At 41.3% G+C, this 12,084-nt stretch overlaps 1 protein-coding gene across 2 annotated transcripts in view; it reads left to right on the top strand.

Annotated features, from left to right (window-relative positions):
- CHD2 (chromodomain helicase DNA binding protein 2) overlaps positions 1–12,084 on the top strand; it is a 59,863-nt gene that overhangs the window by 22,468 nt on the left and 25,311 nt on the right. For both annotated transcript variants that reach the window (XM_075207712.1, XM_075207713.1), the window contains exons 9-19: positions 158–383; positions 1,145–1,245; positions 1,979–2,023; positions 2,753–2,931; positions 4,454–4,578; positions 4,798–5,014; positions 5,159–5,248; positions 5,413–5,603; positions 6,659–6,847; positions 6,938–7,100; positions 7,335–7,487. In XM_075207712.1, the coding sequence (XP_075063813.1) occupies positions 158–383; positions 1,145–1,245; positions 1,979–2,023; positions 2,753–2,931; positions 4,454–4,578; positions 4,798–5,014; positions 5,159–5,248; positions 5,413–5,603; positions 6,659–6,847; positions 6,938–7,100; positions 7,335–7,487 (1,679 nt within the window). The remainder of the gene's footprint in view (positions 1–157; positions 384–1,144; positions 1,246–1,978; positions 2,024–2,752; positions 2,932–4,453; positions 4,579–4,797; positions 5,015–5,158; positions 5,249–5,412; positions 5,604–6,658; positions 6,848–6,937; positions 7,101–7,334; positions 7,488–12,084) is intronic.

The following is a 12,084-nucleotide window of genomic DNA, read 5'->3' as shown; positions in this document are numbered from 1 at the left end:
ACTAGTTATTAAAAACATTGTTTTTTTTGATATACTTGGTATACTTGGTGGTTTTATATATTAATTAAATAAAGAGTGTTGTGGTATTATGTATACCCATGGTTCTCTTCAACAACTACCTGACCAGTTTATAGCTTATGCCAATATCTAATCTTAGCCACCGGAGCTTCAACGACAGTCTATGCTACTGAAGCCAATGGGGATCCCTGTGCTGACTTTAAACCTGAAACTGAAGAAGGGGAGCAGCAGTTTCTCATCAAATGGAAGGGCTGGTCCTATATCCACAGCACCTGGGAGAGTGAGGATTCCCTGCAGCAACAGAAGGTGAAAGGCCTGAAAAAGCTGGAGAACTTTAAGAAGAAGGAGGACGAAATCAAACAATGGTACAGTTTGAGCATGCTTCTATAAATGTCAATGGTATCTGTGTAGTACTGATAGTGTTTGTCACAGGTGCTGGAAGTGGAAACCCGCCTGCCAGTGCTGGTCATGAATGAATCGGATAAACTGCTCGTCTGGCGAGGGTGGAGAACACTTTTTTCCCTAATATCTGGTCCATGCTCTTCCATGATCTCAAATGAAAATTAAATCATGGAGGAGTGTGGACTGGATATTAGGGAGAAAGGAAGCTGTCAGTAAAGGGCTTTTTAACAGATATTAATTCCAATGTTTCCTCCTAATGTATTCAGCAAAGCCATATTATATGTTAGGAAACACATTGCAGGGTGAGCACTGTCAACAGTTTTACCAAGTTTAACCAATTTTGTTATGTGTCCATAACTACATTGTTTGTAAGTGCAATCCTATTAAAATTGTGTATTTTTTATTGGATTGTGTAGGATATTTGAGTTATTTGTCATTGAAATGAAGTCATGGTATGACAGTGGACATGAATTACCTCAGGCAGCATAGAGGGCTGGAACGCCCTTGAATATTGCTTGGAAATAGTACTTCCTCTGTAGAGGCCACTAGATAAAATATTTGGAAGCTTTAGGAAAACTACAAAGGGTTTTGGTATAGGAATGAGCCCCGTATTAAGGAATAAGAGACTTTTATGGAACACTCAACAATGCTGTAAAAGTTACCAATGACTAGAGCACAGACAGTATTTACATTTAAACTCATAATAAGCCTATTTCATTTACAGGTTATCAAAAGTTTCTCCTGAAGATATTGAGTATTTTAACTGCCAGCAAGAATTGTCATTTGAACTGATCAAGCAGTATCAAATAGTTGAGAGGGTCATAGGTAAGTGGCTTTAATATAAAGTGGAGTAGGCTAGAATTGAACGGTTAGTTAATAAAAGCCTATACGTGGCAGTAAAATTTTAACTACAGCCATTAGATCTGATTCAATAGTTATCTAAAACCATATGTTTTGTTGAATTATTTTTTTTTGCTGAAGAAAATAGAAAGATGTGTGTTGGACCAGCTGAGCAAACCTTGACAACATAGCACTCAAATGGAAGTCCAACACCAGTACCTTAAATGACAGCGTTGTGGATTCCAAACCACCATTCCATTGCTGCCATCCGCCCAGGAGACTTTTTTGGACTTTGTAGATGTTCTGTGTCTACAAATGTGAAACGAATGTCTCACTTGTCAGTGGACAACTGCAACCCCATTCCAATGAGCAGCTGAAGCCACAGCTGTTCAGTGGCAAGCAGCATAGCTGCAGGGTGTAAAAATTCTCCCAGGCGAATGGCAAAACACTTTTATTTAGGGCAACTGGAAGTTCCAGTGAGGAGACCCTTACCTAATAGGGCACTAAATGGGGTGATGTTTTATCTGATGTTGGAAGAACCCCTTTAACAATTATTCATCCTAAATATAAATACTGTAGATTTATGGTTATTTTAATATCTATAAATATTTTATAAATGTAAATATGCAGAAAATGTTAACTGTGCAGAATAACAGATGTTTGTGTGTTTTACTGAACCTTTATAGGGGTGCTAATAATGATTTTCATTAATTTACAGCTGTGCAAACTGGTAAATCTGCTTCCGGACACTCTGACTTTCCAGGTAATGTGACACTGTGCATGGCCACAGAAGACAAGTTAATTGAGTGCATCTCTGCATCATGTATTTTCAAGTAATTGTGTATATTGCCATATCTCAATACATGATGCTATAAAATTCTTGACAAGTCCACAGTGGGTAGTGGCTTTCTCTATTCACACCTCTGGGTATCTCTGAGATAAACACTCCCTCATCTCTCCTGGTTTTAAATGCTTCTCTATCATACTTTTGTCCTGCTCATTTGTGTTTTAGAACACACACACACATATATATATATATATATATATATATATATATATATATATATATATATATATATATATATATATGGTAATGTATTTCCTGAATCGGTAAAAATCAGTTTGCAGTACTCATCCTAAGGTGATTATATTTTTCATGTTCCGTTTAAAGACACAAGTGTATTTATTTAGCTTTTATAGTCTGTATAATAACTTCTGATAGAGGCTTATTGTGAGGCTTGCATTGCTGCTTTTTACACTTTAAAAATAAAAAGGTGAAGAGCCTTTGTCACTTAATGATATTTTGGTTGGCTCAACTCAGAGTCAACTTTTTCTTTAGATTTAGAGTATATATTGCTGTCAGAGGCTCTTATGTAATTCAGACTGAAACCAAGAAATGTAAGCAGCATCATGAACATGGTGAGCTGAAGTAGGCTATCTTGTTGGTGGAGATAATATAGACGAATAAACACTCTGGTGATCTGTGCTTTAGTCCACAGCAGGAAGAACTCCTCGTCCAATGAGCCAGAGTACCTGTGCAAGTGGATGGGTCTCCCTTATTCTGAGTGCAGCTGGGAAGATGGGGCACTTATTGGGAAGAAATTCCAGCACTGTATTGATGGCTTCCACAACCGAAATAACTCAAAAAACACCCCTGTGAAAGACTGCAAGGTGTGTGTAGACTTCTGTCCATTTTATTCTATACATAGAAATATTTTATTCTTAGAGCCTCGACTAGTTGGGACCCTAAAGCCCAGAAATTTTGTGACTTTTGTACTTTCTTATGTCCGTTGGCATGCATAAATGTAGTCATTAGCATCAAAGTGGTGGCAGTATCCTGAAAACCCACACCTACGCCAACGGGTACTTAATGTCATTTAAAATCATATTCAGTAAAGTAAAAGTACATTAAAATATAACAATAATTGTGTTTATTTGCATATACATGTGTGTGTGTGTATATATATATATATATATATATATATATATATATATATATATATATTAGAGATGAGCACACTCGGATTTCCTGAATCCGAGCCCACCCGAACGTTGCCGATCCGAGACAGATCCGGGTATTGGCGCCAAATGAAAACTTGAAAGCGAGGCTCCGAGTCATAATCCCTTTGTCTGATCTTGCGATACTCGGAACCTATAAATTCCCCGCTAGTCGCCGCCATCTTCACTCGGGCATTGATCAGGGTAGAGGGAGGGTGTGTTAGGTGGTCCTCTGTTCTGGTAGATCTCGTGCTGTGCTGTTTAGTTCTGTGCTGTGCTGTGCTGTGCTGTGTCGTGTAAATTTTGAGTTCAGTGGTGCTGCTGGGTCCTGTGCTGTGTCCTGTTTAGTCCAGTCGTGCTGTGTCCTGTGGTCTGTGCATCTAAGGGCATAGTTATTTCCCCATTATTCCCAAGTGTTTAAAAAATTAAAAAAAAGGTATAAAAAAAAATACAAAAAAATAATTTAAAAAAAATTTAATTACAACAAAATTCGCCAAACCAATCCTGCAGTATAAGCCCATTGGTACTGCAATATTACCAAGTTCACACATTCAGCAGTAAAAGTCCACTCCTCTACGCAGTCCAGATACATTTATTGGTGCGATTAAGACCAGTTGATGGTTTTCTTATTATATTGTGGGGACCACTCCACTACGCAGTCCAGAAAGATACCTCGTTGCAACGTTTTGGACTAATAACTATATTTTGAGGTGTTCAGAATACACTGTAAATTAGTGGAAATGCTTGTTAATGAATGTTATTGAGGTTAATAATAGCGTAGGAGTGAAAATAAGCCCAAAAACTTGATTTTTGAACTTTTTATGCTTTTTCAAAAAAAAATCCGAATCCAAAACCTTAAATCCAAACCAAAACCTTTCGGCAGGTGTTTTGCGAAACAAATCCGAACCCAAAACATTGCGAAAATCCGAATCCAAAACACGAGACACCAAAAGTCTATATATATATTTATTTATTTATCTTCATAGAAGTTACATATTTTTCGGAGAGTGTAAGCAAAGCATTGTGAGCGTGTAAGCAGAACATCAAAGTAATTGTTTAACAAAACAATTCCTTTGATCGCAATGCCTATTGCATTTGTAGCTTTTATTTTCTAGCTCAATTGTTTAAAATAGTAGAATGAATGTACATCTATAACTGTGAGTGGGTGTGGTAACCAAGTGTGCTTTGTGAACAGATCCTGAGACAGAGACCCAGGTTTGTGACATTGAAGAAGCAGCCTTCTTACATTGGGGGAGAGGGACTTGAACTTCGGGATTATCAGCTGGAAGGTCTCAACTGGCTCGCTCACTCTTGGTGCAAGTATGTATCGGCCTTCCACTTTGTCAGTTGATATTGCTTAGTGTTCCATATTCTGTTACATTACATTACTTACTCCAATGAGCCCAGTTATGTCTCATGTTGACTGTGGTCTTTTATGTTTAAATGTTACATTTATAAACATATATTATGTAATGTAGAATTTTATCGTGCTGCTGTTATCTTGTATTTAAAGCATTACTCATTTTTTGGTGGCTATAGGAACAACAGTGTAATCCTTGCAGATGAGATGGGCCTGGGAAAGACCATTCAGACAATATCCTTCCTCTCCTACCTGTTTCATCAGCATCTGCTTTACGGCCCATTTCTCTTAGTGGTGCCCTTATCTACTCTAACATCCTGGCAGCGAGAATTTGAGATGTGGGCCCCTGAAATTAATGTTGTGGTTTACATAGGAGACCTGGGGAGTAGGAACACGGTGAGTAATGAGCTCCACTGGATCTAAATTTGAAGGATATGAATACATTGTAAACAAGGTCCAAAAGGCAACCTTTACCAGTTTACAGCTTTAAAGTATTAAACTATTGATATCCTCAAATTACTTAGGTTTGTTTTCCTACAGATACGAGAGTATGAGTGGATTCATCAGCAAAGCAAGAAGATGAAGTTTAATGCACTACTAACAACCTATGAGATTTTACTGAAGGACAAGGTAGGTAACGTGGGCATTTACACTATTGCCTATAATTTCTAAAGATCATTAATTTCGACTTACACCCGATGTTATATTTGGTATTTATATTGAGCTCTGCATTTCAGGCATATATGTTAATCTTTCAGTAATCTGACTGAGAACACTTTTTAATTCCTCTGCAGACTGTATTGAGCAGTATTAACTGGACTTTTCTTGGGGTCGATGAAGCACATCGGTTGAAGAATGATGACTCCTTGCTGTACAAGACACTTATAGACTTCAAGTCCAACCATAGGCTGCTGATTACTGGCACTCCTCTCCAGAATTCCCTGAAGGAACTCTGGTCACTCCTGCACTTCATTATGCCCGAGAGGTATGACCTTCCTCACTCCACTACACAGCATGTGATCCTTCCTTGAGAACACTGCTATTTCAGCATGTTGCTAATATTTCCAACTACTGGCATCCTCTGTTGACCAGCTGTAATAATCTCTAAATCCCTGAAAATGGAGCATAGCTGAAAATTGTAGCCTTGACACACGTATCAGGGAGTTGACTGTCGTTTTTTGATTGTGCTTTGGATCCCTCTCTCCTTCAACTCAGAGATCATCACAGAGGCTGACCAGCAAAGAACCTCAATAAATAATAAGTATCAGTGTAAAGAAGTTTGGATGTTAAATTTAAAATTGGAAGGTGAAAACCCTTAAACATACCTTTTATAGCATGCCATGAACATTTATAATTGTAAAATATTTTTTACATATTCTCAATGGTTGTAGTCTTTGCGCTTTCTGCATCTGAAATATTAAAGGATAACTCCACTTTCAAACAAATGGCTTTCATTTACTATATTAGGCCCAAACAAGTTCCATTTGCCAATATAACCATGGTAACTTGGAGCTTTACTTTGGAAGATACAGCAATACCTGGCCTCATATTGCTCTGTTGATTGCTCTAGGCAACAAACTGCTATGTAGCTTTGGGACTGCCTGGGCCACCACCTCCCAATTAAATTTCCACTTTGTTACCTTATTTGTAGTTCAGTAGATTATGCAAGATTCCAAGCCTAGCTGATATAGGCAAGCATCTCAATGTGAGACAGATACTGTTTAATGCTTCTATTGGAGTCACAAAAGCTACTTTCCTACAAAAAGTTATTTATTTAATAAAAGTAATAAAAAAAAAATACAAAAACTAAAACACATTTTTTGAGAAATATTTACTTCATGAAAAATATTATTTACAAATTGAATTATCCTTTAATTACTATAAATATGTTCTGTCCTTGAACTGTAGGATGTTCTGTAAGTTAATTTATAATATGCTATACATGTACCATTTGTCATAATTAAGGTAAACTGACATGTAAGAGTACAGTGTTTCTTTTTTATCCCTCTAATCTGCAAGTTATATACATTTCATTTTTAGGTTTGAGTATTGGGAGGACTTTGAGGATGAACACGGTAAAGGAAGAGACAATGGTTATCAGAGTCTCCACAAAGTCCTTGAACCATATCTGTTGCGCAGAGTCAAGAAGGATGTAGAGAAGTCTCTTCCAGCCAAAGTGGAGCAGATCCTCCGTGTGGAGATGTGTGTTCAGCAGAAACAGTATTACAAGTGAGCCTTATTACTTTACATTTCAACCCTAGATCATTAGCCAGTCTGTTTCCTCCTCAGTACATCTTATGTCCTCTGTTTTGGTTTCAGGTGGATCTTAACAAGAAACTACAAGGCTCTGACCAAGGGGACAAGAGGTAGCACATCTGGCTTCCTTAATATTGTAATGGAACTGAAGAAGTGCTGCAACCATTGTTTCCTCATTAAATTACCAGAGGAATCAGAAAAGGAAACCAGGCTTGAGGGACTACAGGTCAGTAAATAAAAAAAACAAAATATGCATAACTATATTAAATAAGCTTTGTTGCCATAAAGAGTTTTCTAAAACGGAGACATCAAGGAACGTTTTTATTTGAAGATTACATCAAATATTAATAATGTAATTATGTAAATTCTGAATGAACTTCTATTTATTGGACTAGCAATAAAGTCTGTATTGTGCTTTAGGCACCTGAGCAACAATTTTAATATGTTTTTCTTTTGCTAGTCTTTGATCAGGAGCAGTGGAAAGCTGGTTCTTTTAGACAAACTGCTGACCCGACTGCGTGAAAGAGGTAACAGAGTGCTCATCTTTTCTCAGATGGTGCGCATGTTGGACATCCTGGCTGAATACCTCACCATAAAACACTACCCCTTTCAGGTACTGGTATAAGCATTACACATAACCCATTTCCTCGGAAGAAGTGTGAATTGTGCTTCGACTAGTTTTTGGGTACATTTGATACTTCAGACATTAGCTGGGATATTTTGCTTGAATTCCTAGTCCGTTAATTTTCAGCCTGAAATGTGATTTCAGAATAGACATCTGATATTTTATATACAACATAGGGACTTCTATAGTCGCTCACCTTGAACTACTTAGTGTAGTCTGTTTTTCTAGCAATCACACAACCTCAATACATGTGACATCTGACTTGCATATGTTTGCTATCAACCGTGTGTCTGACTTAAGTCTTAGATTTTACAGTGCATTAGTCTTATGTGACCAAAGCTTAAAGGGCGTCTACCAGCTACTGTAATCCTGACCTTTCATCAAAGATGAGAACAGGGTCCATAGTTCCATTAAGGGAAAGGGCCAGGTCTTTCTTTAGTGGTATAATTTAGCGTAAATGACAGAATAATTTAAAAATGCCAGCGAGGATAAGTGGGGTCTTTGATAAATAGAGATGACCTACTATTGCTGGCAGATACCCCTTCTAGCTTGCTGTAAAGTGCTTCTCAGGTAGAAGTAAAATTGCATGTCACCCAGAAATTGGTTTGTTAAAATGTATAAAGCTGTGGAGCATGTTGGAGTAGCCTATAATATATTATATACTACATGTAGGACAGTAATACTAGTTTTTTTTTGTATATGTAAAGAATGCAGGGTTGTTTTGTTGGAGGATTGTTTAGATACATATGCCCCATGCATCCATTCTTTTATGAAAATACATAAAACCTGGGGATTTGCAGAATACACTTTCTTGGTCTCTTTAGCTGAAATTATTTCCATATTTGAGTGTTTAGTTTCTCTTCCATCCAGTCTGGGGGACACCGCTTACCATGGGGTTGTGGGGGGGAGCAAGGGAGTTGGCACCTAGCTAGTTAAGTTTAGCACTGCTGACAGACCCCTCCCCTCTACAATCCCCCTGCCCCTTCCTGTTCAGTTTTTTTTAGGTGCCCATGGAGTTGGGCAGTGTTTTAGTACTAGTTATATTGTAGTTCTCCTACTTGCCAATATAGTATTTTGTTGTTTAACAATTACAAGTACAACTTTTATGTCAGATTAGTTGATTACTTGTTTTTTTCCACTGTTCTCTTAATCTGTCTCTCTCAGCTAAATTATCTATTTAAGGCTGTGTGTTTGGTGTGCCTTCCTTTATAAACAATGACAGATAAAGGTAAGGGCCCCATGACAAAGTATTTTACATGTTCAAAATGTAATGTAAAAATTACCATGTGGGCAGAAAGTGCTCTGTCTGCGAAGCAGGGGTTCCCCCCTGCGCTAAACCAGCATATAGCATATAGCCCCACTGACGGAGGAACCGGCCTGGGTGGCCTCCCTGACACAGTCGGTTTCCTCTTTAGCACAGATGATATCTCAATCTACTCAGCTGCTATCTAGTGTGGCAGCCTCGGCGGCTAATAATGCAAGTTCATTAGACCTCCCTGCTACCACAGGTTCTATTGGAACGTCTATACCAGGACCTTCCTCATTGCTTACGGACCAGGCCCCTGTTCCCACAGAACCGGCATGGTCCGCAGCATTTATAAAGGGTTTGGACAAACTAAACCAGTTTCTTGAATCCCCAAACACCCCGCCCGCTAAAAGGAAGCGGACTAGATCTGCTAATCCCCTTATGGTCCTTTCAGACTCTGAGGGGTTTTCAGAGGAGGAGGGGGAAATAAATTCTGATCCTGACCAGGTTCAACCTTTGGAACAGGAAGAAAGCACTAAAAGCCAATTTATAAATGATTTGGTTTTAGCGGTGAGACAGACGTTGGACCTCCCAGAACCGGAGGAACCTACTCCTAGAGACAGAAGTCTATCCGTTTTCCCCCTTCTGTAAAACTCAGAGATATTGCAGAGGGAGCATGGAAACAGCCTGATAAAAGGTTCTCTGTTCCCAGGAGATTCTCTTCCCTGTATCCATTGCAGGAGGAAGACGTGGCTCGCTGGGAGAGTATTCCTAAGGTAGATATTCCAGTAGCCCGTTTGGCCAGACACACTTTACTACCGGTCCCAGGTTTGGCAACTCTGCAAGATGCCACTGATCGCAGAGTGGAAGCACAGCTGAAATCTATATTTGTGGCAGCGGGTTCTTCCTTTAGGCCCACAATTGCTTCAGCTTGGGTTGCTAAAGCCATGGAAACATGGGCAGACCAACTGGCAGAGGCCTTACAGGACTCTGATTTACTTCCCCTGGCTTTACATTTGAAAGAGGCATCGGGGTACCTTTATGAGGCGGCCCAGAACTCAGCGTCTGTGTCCTCCTCTATTCAGGCTGCATCTATTTCAGCAAGAAGAACGTTATGGCTGAAATCCTGGGAAGGAGATTCGGAATCAAAAAAGTCAGTTGAAACCATTCCTTTTTCAGCAGCAGGTTTGTTCGGCCCGGAATTGGATACTATGATCTCACAGGCAACAGGGGGCAAAAGCACTTCCTTGCCGGTATTCTCTAGTAGGGGCCGGAACCCTCAGGTCAGCTCCTTTCGTCAGCCCTTTCGGGGGACCTCTTTGCATAGAGGACAGTCCTTTAGAGGCAGACAACCAAATGCTCGAGGCTCCTCTGGCAGGGGAAGATCCTCGTTTGCAGCAAGGCGCCAGGCCTCCAAGACCCAGAAGAAGCCTGCGTCCTGACGACCACTCTATTCTGCAGGAGGGGGCGCCAGTGGGGGGACGTCTGTCTTTGTTTCACGAACAGTGGGCAGCGTCCTCCCAAGACCCTTGGATTTGGGGCATTATATCAAGGGGGTACATGATAGACCTGCTGGGTCCGGTACCACATCATTTCTTCATAACCCCGCTACCCCGAGATCCAACAAGAAGACAGGCAATACAGGCTTGTGTCGCCTCTCTTCTTTCGCAAAGAGTCATCTGCAGGGTCCCAGATGACCAGAAGGGACAGGGGTTTTATTCAAATCTGTTTCTGGTCAAGAAGCCGGACGGGTGTTTTCGACCCATCTTAAACCTAAAGAACCTCAATGTGCACTTACGGGTGGACAGATTTCGGATGGAATCCCTGAGGTCGGTGATAAACGGCTTAGAGAAGGATCAGTTTATGGCTTCCATAGACATAAAAGATGCATACCTCCACGTTCCCATTTGGTGCGACCATCAGTCTCTCCTAAGATTCACAGTGGGGTCCTCCCACTATCAGTTTCGGGCTCTTCACTTCGGCCTCTCCACAGCGCCGAGGGTTTTCACGAAGATCATGTCAGTGATGGCAGCATGTCTTCACCTGCAAGGAGTTCAGGTCGTGCCTTATTTAAACGATCTGCTCATCAAATCCTCCTCAGAGAATTGCTTACGTCATCACTTATCCCTCACCTTGGCGGTTCTCGAGGGCCATGGATGGCTGATAAACTTAAAGAAATCCCAGATGGTTCCGTGTCAACGCATGGATTTCCTAGGGCGCATCATGGACACCAGCCAGCAAAAGGTGTTCCTGCCTGCCGAGAAGATCGGTTCAATTCAAAGTATAACAACTCAGGTCTTGTCTTCTCCCAGCCCCTCAATACATTTGTGCGTGCGGCTGCTGGGAAAGATGGTGGCCTCCTTCGAGACCATCCCCTTCGGTCAAGCTCATTCTCGATGCTTTCAGTGGGATCTGTTGACGAAATGGTCAGGATCCCACCTACGCTTGGATCTTTAGAGGATCTCGCTGTCTCCAAGGGCGAGAGAATCGTTTCAGTGGTGGCTGATTCAAGATCACATGGCGGTGGGCAGGTCCTTTGCTCCATGGTCATGGATCATAGCCACAACAGATGCCAGCCTGAGAGGTTGGGGGGCGGTAGTCCTGCACCTCAGGCTCCAGGGGCTCTGGTCAGTTCAGGAATCAGCCCTATCAATCAACACTTTGGAGTTGAAGGCAATTCTTTTAGCTCTTCGGGGGGCCCAGACTCTCCTTCAGGGCCACCCAGTCAGAGTTCAGTCCGACAATGCCACGGCTGTGGCATATGTCAACAGACAGGGAGGAACCAGGAGTGCAGCTGCAATGCGTGTTGCAGCTCAGATATCCTTTTGGCAGAACAGTACGTTCCAGCAATATCGGCGGTGTTCATTCCAGGAATAAAAAATTGGGAGGCCGATTACCTCAGTCGCAATGCGATGATGCCAGGGGAATGGTCCCTCCACCCGGAAGTATTTCAGTCTCTAGTTCAGAGGTGGGGTCTTCCGGATGTAGATCTCATGGCCTCCAGACACAACAGGAAAGTTCACAGGTTTTGCGCAAGGGCAAGAGATCCCTTAGCAATAGCGGTGGACGTGATGTCCATGTCATGGGAATTCAGGTTGGGTTATCTGTTTCCTCCGATTCCCATGCTTCCCAGAGTACTCAGACGAGTGAGGCAAGGCGGTCGGCCGGTGATTCTAATAGCTCCCTCATGGCCGCGTCGAGTGTGGTACGCAGACATAATATCCATGGCGGTTGGGACTAGGATATCGTCTTCCGGCACGAGACGACCTTCTTCTCCAAGGTCCCTTTCGTCACCAGAATTTACCTCAGCTCAGTTTAACGGCATGGCTATTGAGGCCA

Source organism: Mixophyes fleayi, chromosome 4 (genome assembly GCF_038048845.1).
Source record: "Mixophyes fleayi isolate aMixFle1 chromosome 4, aMixFle1.hap1, whole genome shotgun sequence".
Taxonomy (NCBI): Eukaryota; Metazoa; Chordata; class Amphibia; order Anura; family Limnodynastidae; genus Mixophyes; species Mixophyes fleayi.
This window is presented reverse-complemented; position numbering and strand designations above follow the sequence as displayed.